Source organism: Coffea arabica, chromosome 2e (genome assembly GCF_036785885.1).
Source record: "Coffea arabica cultivar ET-39 chromosome 2e, Coffea Arabica ET-39 HiFi, whole genome shotgun sequence".
Taxonomy (NCBI): Eukaryota; Viridiplantae; Streptophyta; class Magnoliopsida; order Gentianales; family Rubiaceae; genus Coffea; species Coffea arabica.
In genome coordinates this window covers 68,376,646-68,393,416 of record NC_092313.1, presented here as the reverse complement: position 1 = coordinate 68,393,416, position 16,771 = coordinate 68,376,646, and the positions used below count along the sequence as shown (strand labels likewise).

The 16,771-nt window shown below is 34.3% G+C and overlaps 2 protein-coding genes across 4 annotated transcripts; both read left to right on the top strand.

Moving 5' to 3' along the window:
* Positions 1-818: 818 nt before the first annotated feature.
* On the top strand, positions 819-6,937 carry LOC113732759 (probable protein S-acyltransferase 17). 3 transcript variants are annotated; one of them, XR_011840899.1, is made up of 11 exons: positions 819-1,119; positions 1,233-1,326; positions 1,813-1,907; positions 1,987-2,154; positions 2,234-2,306; positions 2,423-2,475; positions 2,754-2,845; positions 2,935-2,987; positions 4,865-4,990; positions 6,205-6,307; positions 6,484-6,937. XR_011840899.1 is itself a non-coding variant. In XM_072080770.1 (10 exons), the coding sequence occupies exons 1-10, from the start codon at positions 971-973 to the stop codon at positions 6,250-6,252; spliced, it is 951 nt and encodes a 316-aa protein (XP_071936871.1). In that variant the 5' UTR covers positions 819-970; the 3' UTR covers positions 6,253-6,937. The 3 variants fall into 3 exon arrangements, 2 of the variants coding, with proteins under 2 accessions (XP_071936871.1, XP_071936870.1); XM_072080770.1 differs by having other exon boundaries at positions 6,205-6,937; XM_072080769.1 differs by lacking the exons at positions 6,205-6,307; positions 6,484-6,937 and adding an exon at positions 5,341-6,185 and having other exon boundaries at positions 821-1,119.
* Positions 6,938-12,189: 5,252 nt separating this feature from the next.
* On the top strand, positions 12,190-13,926 carry LOC113729376 (2-oxoglutarate-dependent dioxygenase 19-like). Its single transcript, XM_027253680.1, has 3 exons — positions 12,190-12,365; positions 13,237-13,564; positions 13,684-13,926. The coding sequence occupies exons 1-3, from the start codon at positions 12,190-12,192 to the stop codon at positions 13,924-13,926; spliced, it is 747 nt and encodes a 248-aa protein (XP_027109481.1).
* Positions 13,927-16,771: the final 2,845 nt, after the last annotated feature.

Genomic DNA, 16,771 nt, shown 5'->3' with positions numbered 1-16,771 from the left:
AGTAACTTAGTATGCAAAAGGGAAAGAAAAAGGCCAAGGTGAAACCCAAAAAACAGCCCCCACGTGAATGGGCTGGTGGTTGGCGCCTCTTCCTCGGGACCGTCAGGTCCTGGGGTCGAACCTCCGCAGCAACATTGGCTTCTCCGTGCATCTAACGTGCTAGGTCTGGTTGGGGCGCTGGACCGGGCCAGAGTGGGATTAGTCGGGCCGCCTTTACGGACTTGACCCGGACACCCACTCCGTCGACAAAAAAAAAAAAAAAAAAAAAAAAAAACCCAAAAAAACAAGATATGCTAATTTTTTGCCATTCATCTTTGCTAGTTAAATAAAATAGATAAGATACACTAATTTTTTTATTGTTCATCTCTGGACCTGTTTTGGATTGTTGTTGAAAAGTACTTTATCTAATAGAATCACTTATTAAGTGTTCAAATACTTTTAAATATGTTGTTTGAATACATAATTTAATAGTACTTATTATATTGGATAAAGTGCAATTTTAAATTTTTTAAATGTATTTATCTCTATATTTAGTTTATAATATAAGATAAAATAATTAAATATAATATTTTATTTTTTAAAATACAAAACTATTCTAAAAGTATCAAATTTAACCTTTTGATAAAAGTACTTTTAACACAAAAAATTTTACACTTAATTTTATGAAATGATATTAATCAAATACTTCAAAATTGCTTTTAACATCCAAAAGTTTTTTTTTTTTTGGACCAAAATAACCTCGCAGGCCCAAAAGGGGTCAAAATTCAAATGGATTTACTTTTTCCAATCAAACCTTGTGACCTCAAACCCATTATTCCAGTGCAAGTAAGACAAACAAAATAAGAATATTTGCAACTTCCGCTAGATATTTTTCCACAACGAAGAACTTTTTATTGCTGCATACGCCATTAAATGGGTTCTGAACCAGTATTCTCTTTTCCCTCTGGCTTTAATCATTGAGCCATTCCTGATGGAAGTACAGTGGCTTCTGGTGTGCCACGGTCTGGTCACACTGCTGGTGATTGTATCCTTCCTCTGCGGCAATTGGCCAATTTTTCAGGGCACCTTCATTCAACGTATCCATATTTTTCTTACCTTTGGAGCTTATGATTATTTCAGGTACCCATTTTTCTTTTCTTTTCTTTTCTTGGGGGGCGTTGTTTTTACCAAATTCTATCTTTGTGGGTTTCAATAGACTGTGATGCTTTAATTAACAGTTCAATGTTACACAGGCGGTTTGTCGTGCTTGTGTTTGGGCCTAAAGGAACTGGAGCGCTGGCATCACTGGAATACTATTGTTGTGATCGCCCTAACCCAATTTTACAGGTTTTTTTGACCTGTTTCTCCAGACTTGAAGAACCCTTTTTGTTTTTCTTTTTCTTGAATGCAATTGGAAGTAGATTAAGATGATAGTTCAGTCAATACCCTAGTAAAATCTGAGGTAGGTAGATACTGCACTAGTGATTGTAGCTCTGGGGACTACCATGCTTTGCAGTTTGCAGTGGTTTACAATGCCGGATTATGGTTATTTATTTATTTATTACATTCTTGGTATTTGATTGTGTATTTATATTATTTTTGGATTTTGTAGAAGAATTTTGGGTTTTTTTTTTGGGTACTAAATGAAAACTAAAGTGATGATATTGACTGGTATAAAGGTCAGTTGATAGTCCATGTTACGTAAAAAATGTGATGGTGAAGCTATAAAGATGTATTCTTTACAGTATTCTACGATAATAACTTAGTTTAATTGTGAAAACGGTCTCATCTTTACATCAAAGAAATATAGTTAGCATCTTTTCTGTTGTGCAGATAATATATCTTGGAATAATCGGAGGTACGTCTTACATCCTTGTGAAGTCATCTTTCAGCTATATTCCAGGATATTACCTTGGTGAAGTCCACAGGTAGGTAGTAAACCTCATTGTTGTCCTTAATTTATGACATAAACTAGGTGCATAACTTGTAATATACATGTTATTGCAGATACACAAGCATTTTGGCTGTAGCCGTGGGTATCCTACTTTTTCTTGTGACAAGCTTTTCTGATCCAGGAACTGTGAATATTGAGAATGTATCTCAGTATCTTGCTGCCTATCCCTATGACAACATTATATTTTTTGAGAAAGATTGTTCAACTTGCAAGATTCCAAGGTTATATCTTCGTTTGGTTGTTGGAGCTTTGAGTCTTTTTTTATTATCAAACTGATTGGATAAATTCTTCCTTTTTCAGACCTGCAAGGTCCAAGCATTGCAGTGTGTGCAATCGTTGTGTTGCTCGATTTGACCATCATTGTGGATGGATGGTTTGTTAATCATAACTTCTTTCTTTTCCTTGTAATAAATGAACTGTGGGCTTTCCTCATAATTACTCAATTACATTTATTGTCGAAGTTTTATGCTATATTTCCTACTACTGCAGAACAATTGCATTGGCGAGAAGAACACCAGATATTTCATGGCTTTTCTTCTTTGGTGAGTAAAAATATTCTCATAAAGAACCTATCACACAGTCAGTAGCTTTCCTCATTCTTCTCCGGACCGGTTTGTTGTCAAAAAAATCTAATTTGGGTTTGTTCCCTGTGTCGATTAGGAATATTTAATTATTTGTAAAATGAATTCTGGGAAGATATGAAAGTTGGACTATATGGTAATGCATACAAGATAGGGGTTCCCATATGGTTTTCAATGGATTGTAGGTAATGCTTTTCTTCAGTAAATTCTTTTGTAATGTTCATTCAGAGCTTTTGCAGGCACTTTCTTCTTTGTGTTTATGGAGTGATTGCAATTTTGTTTCTTCTTGCTGGTCGGCTGAAAGAACTACAAGTGATACATATATTGACAGGTTAACTGGATGTGTTTCCATTCTGTTTCTCATTGTGTTGATTTGCATATCAAAGTACAACAAATGTAATCTGTCTTTTCTTGCTGTAGTGTATTATGGGATTGCAAATTCATTCAGAAGCTTGGCTCCACATGTGGTACAGGTAAGCTCCTTATACAGATTACTTTACTAATTTTTCTCCTCTCTGATTAATCTAAATCTCAATACTTGCCAGTTTTGCTGGATTTATAGGTTTGGCCCTGTTCATTTAATTTTTCATGCTTACGCAGTGAGACATCACATAAGTCTAGCAAATGGTTTTCTTGACGATAACTTAATGAACATGTAGCATGTATCTAATGTTACCAGAAAAAGCTGAAACGAATCCTATTTCTGATCATTTTGTTAAATAATATAAGTTGATGGCAACATTTGAGTTGTGCATATGGTTGCCATGTACCTGTTAATGGTCTAAAAGAATGAAATAATCTGGTGGTGTTGATCTTAGTTGACCATTTTGGTTTCAAAATAACAGATTCTGTTCTTGTAACTTTACCAATGGAATGAAGAAGTAGTTGGAGACATGGGGATAGGTTATGCAATGCTGTAACAAGAATGCTTGCAACAATTCTGTTCTGAAATTGTGGTTGTTGGTGTAGTATTCTTCCTCTGTTTGTCTAGATTCTGAGAAAGCTAAGCGAAAAGGCAATGAAGATGGTTTTTTTATGAGAGCAGAACGATAGATTTTCAGGAATGATGAGTCCATCTGTAATTGACTTGACCTCTGAACTAGCCCCATTTAGTTCTGGTGGATTGAGCATGTGGGATTCATGATTTTCATTTAAGAACTACAATTTAAATGCTTTTTTTGAGATAATAAGTGGGGTACAAAAAGGTAAAAGGCTCTCAAAGTTAGAACTTTTATGGAGAAGTTGTAGCTTCAAAAAATGAATGAGCAGAAGCTTTTCTTTGAGAAAGATATTTTGGTGGATTACATTTGACTCAAAGGATGCTTGATGTGTTATAAGTTTGTGAAAATATCAATTATTTATAGTTCTGGATGTTTTAAGTTGGATCAAGCAAGAGTTGGTTTGTATTTCAATTTCATCGAATTTGGATACATAATTTAGTCTACGAACTTTAAGGTAAGGCCAAATACAGAACCTCTCAATTTGGCTTTCCTCTTTCATAGCCAGATAATTCATGCTCATCTTTGGAAACTTAGTGATAGAGGTCTGAAATTGATCTTTGTTTAAAGCTATTGTGTGAAAGAGATGCAGAATAATGAATAAAATTGTTTATCTCCTGCTAGTGTGTGTAAGACGAGAAATGCCTTTCACTATTCTGGATTTTTGGCTGGATGATATGGTTATGAACTCAATAACTGAATGTATTGATATAGGAAATAGGACTTCTAGTAGTGTTTGGACTTTTACCAAGGAGTGTTAATTGTTTTCTTTTAAATCTGATTTACTAGCAATCTTAATTCCTTGCTGCAAAAGCCATGTGTTCTTGGCTCTAGATATTCTTAAATTTACTTGCTTCTATTAGAAAGGGGTATCTTTTTGCGCATGCATGCGCGCACACACACACAGTGGGTGGTTTCTTATCTCATCTTGGTTCAACTAAAAAAGATAAAACAACAAATTCATGTGTGGCTTTATGCTTTTTTAGAGTGGTTCACCTTTGCATTTGCTTTAAAACTGGTTCTGCAAACTTTGTTCTTATAAGTTTTAAAGTTTGAGCTGATTCTGATTGGCTGGTGATTGAGTGAAAATATAATTGTGTTATCCCTGCTGTTTAGTTGCATTTCAGGTTTTGCTATTAGGTGTGGTCTTGCTTTCCTTTCTGTGGCACTAGTTAAGAAAATACTGTGTTTCTGAAATCAGTCTTGTGATTTTTGCTTGGTTGTTGTTCTCACGGTCTTTAATGTATTTCATCTTCTTTTACTACCTTTTCTGGTATATGATTTGTGTTTAAGCAAGCATTTCTTCTCACTAAAATGCTCTAAGATGGTGTTTCTTTATTGTCTTCATGCAGTGGTTGCTCAGCTCCTACAATACACAAATACTTATCATGGCGTTTCTAGCCATTGTTTCTCTACTACTATCTGGTTTCTTTGGATACCATGCTAAATTATGCATCACAAACACCACAACAAATGAGGTCTGGCTTCTTTTCATTGGGGTTATATACTTACAATTTTGTTTTGTTCATTTGGCCCACAGTTTGACATTGTTATACAAGTTAATTTAGGCATTGCTAAGTGTAGCCCCTGAACGATATTAATTAGTTAAAACAGTTTTCATGCAAGAGAAATAAAATTAAATGTTTTAACCATAGAAATGAGACGTCCAAACAGGGAATACAGTTTGTTGCTGCTAAACAACCTCAAAGTTTTAGCTTTTCTGTTAGAGACGGGTACAATATTATCTGTCTTGGTAGCTCCTGATGTGATATTGCTGCTGCATAGATTGTAAAACTTGTATTCTTTTGCTGGTCAATATGAATTGCAGACATTTAAGTGGAAAGAGTATTTAAGCTGGCAGAGGAAGCTGCTTGAGGCAAAGGCAAGTGAGGCAGCCCTTAAAGAAAGTTTAGTTGAACTGAGCCTTGATAAGAAGCTTCCGCAGAGCAAATTGAAGGCCATATTCAGGAGATCTCGTCTAGAAGAGGTGGAGGTTGTTCAAAATAACATTTATGATAAAGGCTTCCTCCACAATTTATATGAGATAATTTTTCCTTATTCAACAAGAAAGTCATTTTCACAAAAGAAATCAAAATTGCGTTAGTAATCCCTTGAATTTCTGGATGAGGTGGCCTGCTAACTATTCTTAGCTCTTATGCGTCCTGGATGACCTTTACTCCTGGAGAACAATCTAAATTCAAGGTCATTTGGGTTTTTACCCTTTTTAACCTATCTGTCATGGTGTAATCTAAGTCGCTATGCTACATGGGACTCGTTGTCCCTGTTGCAGCTTTGATAGCTCACTTTAAGGTAAAAAGAATGAAATGGGTTGAGCAATTGGATAAAGGTATTCATAGCACATGAGCATTCCCATGCAACGCGCGTCACTTCTACTGGTGGCTTGGAATGAAGATACTAGAATGACCAAAGGAAGATAGAACTCGCTCTCCCAATACTGCAGTTGTTCTCCAATTTCCGGTAGGCAATACTCTAGTTAGTGTTCCTAGTTGTGTGACAGCTGCTCAGTTTTACGAGGAGATACTTCATGAATTCTTGACTAGGTGCCTCTGCTTCTTATACTTGTTATTATGACTCTATGACAACTTGATTTTTTTGGTTGTATGCGTCCTTTCTGATATATCTAGTTATGGAAACCTTATCTGTTCGCCATAACCTCTTTGATAATTAACAGTCATTCTTTCCCTCTGATGGGATTGTATCTTGTCTATGGATGGATTGACTTCTCTCAGACGCTTCATCACACTAATGGGAAGGCATTCTAATACTCATTGAAGGTAGATTTCTAGAAGATTTATGTCCAACTTGGTGCAGATTACTTTGTTTGGCCTCCTGTATGTGAATGGTCTATTTTCTGCATGGCCAACTTAAATGTGCTTTTTCAGAATATATAGAGTGGAAGGGGCTACTAGTAGTTTCGGTACCATGGCTTAGTGTCTACTCTATATTACAGGGAACTGCTATTAGGAGTTTTTACTCGTTACACATTCTTTCCAAGATTTAAAAAGAGAGCAGTCATATGTAGCAACTAATGTGGAGGTGATAGATAAGAGTAATTTGTCTGAATAAGCAGTGAAACCACAGTGGATGATGTGGTGCAGTGCCAACCGTCTGCTGAACTTGAGAAGAAAATCCAGCCTTGTCGTTTGGTTTTGAGAGGCGAGAAGGATGGATGATGAGGGGATTAAAGGGCTAATTTATCATCAGTTTCTGGTGATTTCTTCTCAAATTCTTGCTTTTCCAAATTGGAAGCTGAAATGGTATTCTATGAATTTATTTTGGGATTCATCTTCCTTACACACACTGTCAGTATTGGATGAATGATAATTATGTAAAATTTGAATTTGAAATTTAAATTTTTTGTTGAACAAGATAGAGAGGTATTGCATGAATATTCACATCTTTCATCTTTTAACTGTTTTACACTTCATAGTTTCCGGACGGTTTGTTAATGGGATTGAAATACCAAAGGTATGAACTTTGTTTTTGCATATGAATGATCTTTTGAGAACAGTAGTATCTTGATGTATGACCTCTAACATGAATCTATCTTGCCAGTCTCAAGTTATAGGTTACTCAAATATTATGCTGTACTGTTCAAATTATAACTAGCACCCACACTTGGTAGGAAAAATTCTACTAATATAGTATATTTAGAATAGATTGACAATTTGGTAAGACTTGATAATACAGGTAGAAATATATAATTAGATTAGACTCACAACTTAGTGCCCTTTTTCTAGTGGCTAAGATTTTTTTTTTTTTTGGGTTTAAACTAATAAAACATTTTATTAATAAGCTGATGTATCAGCCAAAATTGGCTGGCATTACAAAGTCTGGAGCTTTCTCCATCAAAATAATAGTGGTAGTTTGAATTCCTGATTTTGCTGAAGTGTCAGCAGGGACATTACCATCTCTAAAGACATGATGGAAATCAATTGAACTAAAATTGATCAGAGGAATTGGCGGTGGTAAGTTGTTGGCTATCAGATGTCTTTGTGAGGTGGGAGTTCAAGGATTCAAACCTTGTTTCCCATCAACAAAAGTTGCAACTTAACGTGGTTTCTCTTAAATTCTCTTATGGGTGTCTCTTATACTCATATGATTTGATGGTGGTTCAGTTTTCATCGATTTTTTGTGATCCTGTTGGGTCACTCCTTTAGTATAGATTAGAATAGGAGTAAGAGTAGATGTAGATGGTGAATATAGACAAAAAATAAAAATAAAAAAAAATTGGCGGTGAGTGCTAAATTTACAATCCGATACAATTTTTTTTGCTTTTGTATGTTCTTAAATCTATTTATGTGGATAGTTTATAAATTGGCGATATCAAAATATTTAATCAAACGAAATATTGCTCTATAGTCATAAATTTCTAACAATTCGTCTTAAGGATTGACTTATCATTTCCAAATTATTCATGTAAGATTTCCAAGTTCAAATAAATCTATCCGGTAGCATCAGCTACCAACTAAGTCTAAAAGTTAAAACCTTATGCTAACACCAATTGAGTCAGCCGACTGTAAAAGTCAAAACCATGGGCTAACACCAAAGGATGTTGGCGCCGGTGAAATGGGTTTCTATCTTTTACCACGAGGTTTTGGGTTTGAAATCCATAAAAATGAAAGGAATAATATTGAGAAAGTTTTTTCATGGTAAGGAACTTGATTCTATTTGAATAGAATTAGTTGCAAATCATAAATATATGCATATACTTGTGATTTATAACCAAAAAAAAAAAAAACACATGTGGTAACTAGTTCTCTGGCATGTCTCTCATAATTCACGCGGGCTTGGACCGGTGACACTTCTTCAACAATGGTGATTATTATATTATATATAGAATGCCGTTAATTTTCTTAAGGCACAAACGGCACCCTTTTTCTGCGGAGGAAATTCTGATTCATCTAGGAAGTCACGACTTTGCAGGCTGCAGCAGTCAGTCAAATTACCGGACTTGGGATGTAACTTTTTTTAAAGAGTTTGTAACTCTACATGAATTACTTATAAAACTTTATAACACATAAGTAACTATTATATACGAGATTCACAGACAAAATATTACACCTTCATTATATATAATGATGTACAAGAAGTTGTAATTTATAAAGATAGTGTTATATCGTTCAGGGACGGTTGATCTGACAATCATTCCTATCCTAAGTCCCAAATTGCCACATCGTACATTGTTGCTGACTTAAAATTATGGTATTTTTTCCGTCTTCTATCTCATTCCCTATTTCACCACTATATTTTTTTTATTCATGAACACTATATTTTTTATTCTTTTTTGTTTACTTAAATTCAAATAACTCTTAACAAAGTAAAAATAAAATAAAATACAACAGTTTAAAAAGATAATATATAATAGAAAAATAAAAACTATAGTAGAAAATTTACAAAAAAATTTATTTTCCTGTGAATTTTGACTTTCTAATTTGTTGAATGTCATGTATTATCCTATTAATAGTTTTCGGAACTTAAAAGAAAAAAAATAGAATTAAAATATGACATTTATAAAGAAGATATGATGATATAATCATCAAAAGTGGGATAAATAGTGGAGTAGAGAGTGAGACAGAATATTCGTATCAATCTTTTTGACCTAAGCTAGCTGGATAAAACTTGAATTGACTGTTTATTGTGTTATTAATTTTAAAACAAAAGGTGTTGTTATGTCACGCGCGATGAGGTTCAATTAATTGGGAATTTGGGATCCACATCCTCTGTAGCCACAGTAGTGACTTCAGAGAATAGCTGACGGTGGTAGATGAGGAGTTGTGAAATTGGATAGAGGAGATTGAATGCACAGTGCAAATTTCAGTGTATAAAAAAAATTGTTATATTTTATCTTGTTGTGTTAGTGTCTACACTCTTGTTGTTTTAGTGTTGGCTCTGTTTGGATTTCTCATTTTTTTAAAAACAAATTTTATTATATATAATATTATAATAATATACAAATAAGAATAATTCCAAAAACACCACACCCATATAGTATATCAAAAATAATTTCAAATATATAAAGAAATAAAAAATAAAATCTACTCTATTTTTTTCTTCCATCTATTATCACCACCTATCATCACCATCCCTACCCCCACCGCCATCATCCTCTCTTTCTCCTTTTTCCTCTCCCTTCCTCTACCTCCTCCTTTTTCCTTCTCTTTCCTTTTCCTCCCTCTTCCTTCTCCCCTCCTCCCTTATCTCCACACCCCACCGCTCTCCTTTCAAGGGAAAGGGAGGGGAAGGGAAGGGAGGAAGGGAGGAGGAAAGAGACGGAGGAGCGGAGGAGGAGGAAGAAAGAGAAGGGAGGAGGAAGAGGGAGGGGGAGGAGGGAGGAGAAGAAGGGAAAAGGTGATGGGCGGTGATAGTAATTTTTAAAAGGTATCACAAAAATTTAATTTTAAAAATATTTAAATATATATTCCAAAACATTTTCAAAAATATCATAAAAAATATTTACAATAAAATATTTTTCATATATATTATTATAGTAAAATATTTTAAAAATACCTCTAAAAATAATTAATCCAGGCGGAATTATATATTTATTGAGTTTGTATCTATTTTGTACGACACTATCACTATTAGTAACAGTAGAAGCCCTGATCCAAATAGCTAGGCCACTTGAAATATAAGCACGTAGATTTGATATATGAGCAGATGTACGCTACAATGTGACAAATGGTAATGATTCAGTGAAGAAATGAATGCTCCTTGAACATCTTGTCATTTGGCGTTATATCCAAAATAACCTAAAAATATTCGTTATCAGGAGTCATGTGTACCTTAAAAAATGTTTTGATCTGCCCCTTTTTTTTAAAGAGTATACCTTATATAAACTGATAGTGCATATATTATCATCATTGAATTTATAATATGTGTGTAAAAGTTGAATTTGAACTTTAAATTTTACATAATTATTATTCATCCACCGCTGACAGTGTAGAAAAGATTAAAAGAAAACGTTCCTTACATGGCTTCCACTTCTATCAATAAAATAGCACATACAATTCTCACTTGATTATTAGCACATATGTTTGTTCTACTATATTCTCATGCCAGCCTACAACCTATCGAAAAAGAAAAATAATTGGTGGGACTATTTAGTAAAGCCACGTAAAAGTGAAGTTAGTATTATAATGCACTTTCGTATCTAAAATTCCAAATGTGGCAACTAACGACACAAAATCTTTTGCTAAATATTAATCTCGAAAAAGATTGTTGTGATTTTAGTCAACAGAAAAAGATAGCCATCTGATACTCTCTTATCTGCTTTAGGAAGGAAAAGTCAATTCTAGTGTTCCCTATTAGCATAAATAAACTAATTAATCAAGAAAGAAATGAAAGCAGTCTCGTCCTTGATGCTAAGATTGGTTGGCAGTGGGGAGAAACAAATTGTTTAAACGATTTTGCTTCAAACCCTTTTGAATATTTTTGTCCAATTTTGAGACCTGAGTTTTGTTTGTTTGCCTCTCTATATAAATTGAGACACAGCCCATGTTTTTTACCAGCACCATTCATTCCACTGCTTAGTTTGCTTAGTTTAGGGCTTCTCAGCTTTAGAGTTTAACTTTGAGCAATATAGTATTTACTTGCAAATTCATCCAAATGACAAGCGTTAAAGCACTTGTCCAATCACAAGACCTCAAATCCCTCCCTTCTGATTATGCACACTTCAAAGATAGCTAAAAATCCATTGTAGCAGGCCCTGAAGTTGCACTTCCTGTCATTGATTTTTCCTTGCTCAGCTCATCCAATCCTGATGAACGTGCCAAAGTCATCGACGACCTTGGAAAAGCCTGTGAGGAATGGGGCTTCTTCATGGTACACTTTTCTTTTGTCCTTTCTTGATGAACTGGTAGAGTTAGCAAACATGCTATTCTACTCGAGAATTGAATCTATACAATCTAACCAATGCAAACTAGTTAAGTATAAGAGTTTCTTTTGTTTTATTCTTCGCTTTAGAATGAGAGCGGGTTCAATCCTCAATGTTCTTGTCGATCCTCCTCACCAGGATGCAATTTGGTGAACGGAGGACTAGAAAGAGAGGATTCCACGTCTAGATCAAAGGAGTGCATTACTGTACACCCTTTGAATTAGAATAATTACTATAAGTTTTTTTGTGATGTGATGTATGTGAGATAAAAATATCATAAAAATATACAAAGATGATTAGAAAATGAATTTATGAAGCAAGTAAAATAATGTTTACCTATTTAACCACACTCGGTATTCTTCTTCACCTTAAACCTTTTCTAAGAGCAAAATATATGTAAAAACCCCAACAAGGATCTGTATTGACTAATGCAACTAATTGTTTGGATAGAGTATTATTTGAAATATTATTTAGAATAATTATTGTATCACTTTTTTTTGTGATATGATGTATATGAGATAAAAATGTAGTTGAGAATATAAAAAAGTGGGTTGGAAAATGTGTTTATAATACAAGGGAAATATTATCTGAAAAAATTTAAGTATACAGACACCGTGTTTTTCACTTGGTACTAATTAATCACTTAGTGTATCACTTCTCCAGTAGTATATGCATGTGATCGGATGATAGCGAATGTATGCATGCAGGCGGTAAACCATGGCATACCGGAAAACCTAATCAACGTACGCATTGTTTAACGTGTGTAATGAGTTTTTCGATATGCCGGAGGAGGCGAAGCTTAAGTTTGAAACCACAAATCCCCTGTATCCTGTCACGGTCAGGTCTGGCAGCACAATCCACGATAAATCCAACCAAACAGTCCTCTTCTGGAGAGATTATCTAAGGTTCTTTGTGCATCCAGAGCTCTACTGTCCTGATAAACCCCAAGAGTTCAGGTAGCGATAATATTTTCTCCCTTTCCAATATTGTCACCAATATTTTGCAATTCTTTTCTTGTTCTGCCACAAAGGTAAAAAAATTTGGTAGGATAGGAAGGAAGTTTGTTATTACAAGGCCACGTATTTGACTTCCAAATATACTTTGAAGGCAACAAGCATTGTAAATTTCTTAAAATGCAATAATTAGATCATAAGCCAATATTTAAACACTAAAGCAATACCAATCTTCTAGATGATCAGTTATAAATCAGGTTTTTGAATAGTATAAAAACATGAATGCTTTGTTTATTCCATTGAACCATATTCTTCAGATAAACTTGGGGCACGGACGGTTCCCGAAATAGTTTTGTTCAATTCAACTGAATGTAAATCATTTGCGACGCAATGTAAATACAGTATAAATTTTAGTGAATTTCACACACAACGTTGAGAATAATGTATACCAAATGATCTAAATTTTACATTTTCTTTTTTTTTTCTTTTACTGAATCTTAGTCCTTAACCTTCAGAGACGGTTGTTACCTGCAACCACTGTTCTTGCCCCTAATTCTCTTAAGACATTCACAAAGAATTAAAAAGAAATTTTACATGAGCTTTTATCTTTAGTAATAAATTAATAATGTGTGTGAATCTATTTTACGAAAGGTTCCAATCACTTGGGGCACAGATGGTTCCCCAAATTAGTTTTGTTCAATTCAACTGAATGTAAATCACTTGCAACACAATGTAATATGGTATAAATTTTTGTTTCCCCATGCTTCGTTAAAAACAATAGGAGTATATACCAAGTGATCTAAGCCTTACATTTTCCTTTCTTTTCTTATGAAAGGTTCCAATCGCTTTCTCTTTGACCCTGATTATATTCTAGGGATCTTATATCGGAGTATTCACAAAGAACCAGAGATTTGGCTAGCAAATTACTCCAAGGAGTATCAAAAAGCTTGGGCATGGAAAAAGACAAGATCCAGAAAGCCATGGACTTGGATCATGGCACCCAAATCTTCGCTGCAAATTACTATCCACCCTGTCCTCAACCTGAATTGGCAATAGGCATACCACCTCACACAGATCATGGCCTTTTGACCTTTCTTCTGCAAAATGGAGTTGGAGGCCTTGAGATACAACACAAAGGCCAGTGGTTCCACGTTAATGCCCTTCCCAACTCCATTTTCGTCAACGCTGCCGATCAGCTCGAGGTATGCTATTCAAGTTTTACTGAGCAGGGTTGATATTTTTCTGGGCTGTTTGATTAAGATTGACTGAAAATTACCCTAATATATGAAAAAACTAAGGATGCATGAACTTAATTTACTAGATATTGAGCAACGGGAAGCACAAGAGTGTGTGGCACAGAGCGGTTGTGAACAACGAAAAGACTAGAATTACCTTAGTGGTGCCGAATGGTCCGTCACCTGATACAATTGTCACCCCAGCCGCGCCGCTGCTGCGTGAAGCTCCGGCAGCATATGGTCCGATGAAGTACATGGAATACGTGAATGTACAACGTGTGACCAGACTTCACGAGAAGCCCCTCTTGGATCGACTCAAGCTGCATTAATTAGTCGCTGTCCTCCCTGATGCGATCTTCTGCTAGCTTCTTGGTCCTCCTATGTCGTATTCATTCCAAATAATTACTGCATTATTACATGTAAACCAAGCCGGAAATATTCGGATTAGCTAGGTTTGCAGATGTACTTTTGTCCTCGCATGAAAATGATAAATTAACATTGAGTTATTCATTTTGTACTATTTTTTTTAAAGAGTAATTTGTCCGGATAACGCACCAGTGCCGATCGTTACCGTAACTTGTGAATATTTTACATTAAAATATTAGTACAATTGGTTAATAGTGGTTCTCACATCCAAGATTGGTATCTTTAGTGACAATTACACTATTGTTCATTCAGATTTCTAATATTCAAAGTAACATCAGGTAGTAATATGGTAACTTTGGTAATAAAGTTGGTAAATTATAAGTGTGATATGAAGTTTACTCTTTAAATATGGAACGTTACTACTTCTCCAACGAAGCTTACTACTTTATAATTAATAAGTTTAATTCAAATCATAGTAAGTTTTTGTTGAAAAATGGTAAGTTTTACGAATAAAATGATAAATTGGTGAATTGTTCAAACTTACCATTTTACTGAAGAAAGTTACAACAATTACAATTAGTAAGTTTAATTCAAATAATGGTAAGTTTTTTGTTGAAAAATGGTAGGTTTAACAAATAAAATGGTAAATTGGTGAATTATACAAACTTACTACTTTATTTCACAAACTTATCATTTTACTTAAGTTACAACAATTATAATTAGTAAGTTTAATTCAAATAATGGTAAGTTTTTGTTGAAAAATGGTAAGTTTTACAAATAAAATGGTAAATTGGTGAATTGTACAAACTTACTACTTTATTTCACAACTTACCATTTTACTTAAGTTACAACAATTATAATTAGTAAGTTTAATTCAAATAATGGTAAGTTTTTTGTTGAAAAATGGTAGGTTTTACAAATAAAATGGTAAATTGGTGAATTATACAAACTTACTACTTTATTTCACAAACTTATCATTTTACTTAAGTTACAACAATTATAATTAGTAAGTTTAATTGACATAACGGTAAGTTTTACAAATAAAATGGTAAATTGGTGAATTGTCCAAACTTACTACTTTCTTTCACAAACTTACCATTTTACTTAAGAAAGTTACAATAATTATAATTAGTAAGTTTAATTCAAAAAATGGTAAGCTTTTGTTAAAAAATGGTAAGTTTTACAAATAAATTGGTAAATTTGATGAATGATTAAAGTTTCTAGTTTAGTGAACAAACTTACCATTTTAGTTAAAAAAAATACGCAAAATTTATAATCATTATTTTAATGGAATCAGAAAAGATGCTAAAGGACCAAAATTGTCGCTAAAGGTGAATAACTTAGACAACTACTGGTAACTAACATTATTTTAGTATTCCGTGAGGTGACTTGTCATTACTGCAGCACGATCCCTCCCAGTTACCTACTGTATATCTTCCACTGTGTGTATTTCGGATTATCCTTTTGCAAATTCGCTTTCAGGGATCAATAATCTATATATTTGTTTACGTGAATCGATATTATCTAGATCTCAGATTATTGTAGCACGGAAAGATTAATATAAATACAACACTAGTTATCTTATATTTGAAACCTCTTTCTTCGAGGTTTAATCAATCGTCACTTTGTTAAAACAAGGATTCCTTGGATACCACCTGATTCATAATGAACTGATCAAAGTGGGCAGTTAAAATTCCAAATGCCGCTTGCTGGTGCTGGAGAAAAATTTTACAACTTAGGCAGCTTCATAAACCATGTGAAATTGGGTACGCGCTTGCGGCATGATGCTTGTCCTGTTGGATCTCTATTGGAGGTTTTTTTTTTATTATTTAACAACTACTATAAGATGGAAAAATTTAAATCGTAGATCAGAACACTATGCATGTATGTTATGAGCTATGCATCTAAACAAGGATTATTGAACAGTGAACAAACAATTCAAATATTCTCTATCAAGAACTATTAAACTTTCTTCTCTTTTGAGTGGCAAGAGTACTTAAACAGGTAGAGGAAGCTACTTGAGGCAAAGGCAAGCGAGGCGGCCCTTAAAGAAAGTTTAGTGAACTCAGCCTTGAAAAGAAACTTCCGCAGAGCAAATGGGAGGCCATATTCAGGAGATCTTGCCTAGAAGAAGTGGAGGCTCTTCAGAATAACATATACTATAATAAAAGCTTCTTCCACAATGTATGTGGGATAACTTTTCCTTATTCAACAAGAAAGTCATTTTCGTAAAGGAAATCAAAGTTGCGCTAGTAATCCCTTCAACTTCTGGTGGAGGTGGCTTGCTAGCTATTCTTAGCTCTTATGCTTCCTGGATGACCTTTACTCCCGGAGAACAATCTAAATGGAAGGTCATATGGGGTTTTACCTTGTCTATGCGATCTGTCATGTTGTAATATAGGTCCCTTTTGCTACATGGTACTCAATGCCCTATTGCAGCTTTGACAGCTCACTTTAAGGTAAAAAGAATGATGATATGGATTGAGCATTTGGAAAAAGGTATTCATAGCACATCTGTGTTCCCATGCAACAAGATAGCACTTGCCCTCCAAATAATTAGTTGTTTAATTTTTGGCATGCAATACTTTAGTTTGTCCTCCTAGTTATCTGACAGCAACTCAGTTTACAAGGAGATACTTCATGAATTCTTGACTAGGTGCCTCTGCTTCTTATACTTGTTAGACTCTTATGACTAATTGCGTTTTTTGTTGTATACGTCCTCTCTGATATATTACAAGAGACCTTATCTTTTCGCCATAACCTCTTCTTGAAAATGTACTTTTATTCTTTCCTTCTGTTGGGAAATGT

Coding starts and splice junctions, on each gene's coding strand:
- LOC113732759 (XM_072080769.1), top strand. CDS start 971: ATGGAAGTACAGTGGCTTCTGGTGTGCCACGGTCTGGTCACACTGCTG. Junction 2,476..2,753: donor TTCATGGCTTTTCTTCTTTG/GTGAGTAAAAAT, acceptor GAGCTTTTGCAG/GCACTTTCTTCTTTGTGTTT. Junction 4,991..5,340: donor CAAACACCACAACAAATGAG/GTCTGGCTTCTT, acceptor TATGAATTGCAG/ACATTTAAGTGGAAAGAGTA.
- LOC113729376 (XM_027253680.1), top strand. CDS start 12,190: ATGCCGGAGGAGGCGAAGCTTAAGTTTGAAACCACAAATCCCCTGTAT. Junction 12,366..13,236: donor GATAAACCCCAAGAGTTCAG/GTAGCGATAATA, acceptor ATTATATTCTAG/GGATCTTATATCGGAGTATT. Junction 13,565..13,683: donor ACGCTGCCGATCAGCTCGAG/GTATGCTATTCA, acceptor TTAATTTACTAG/ATATTGAGCAACGGGAAGCA.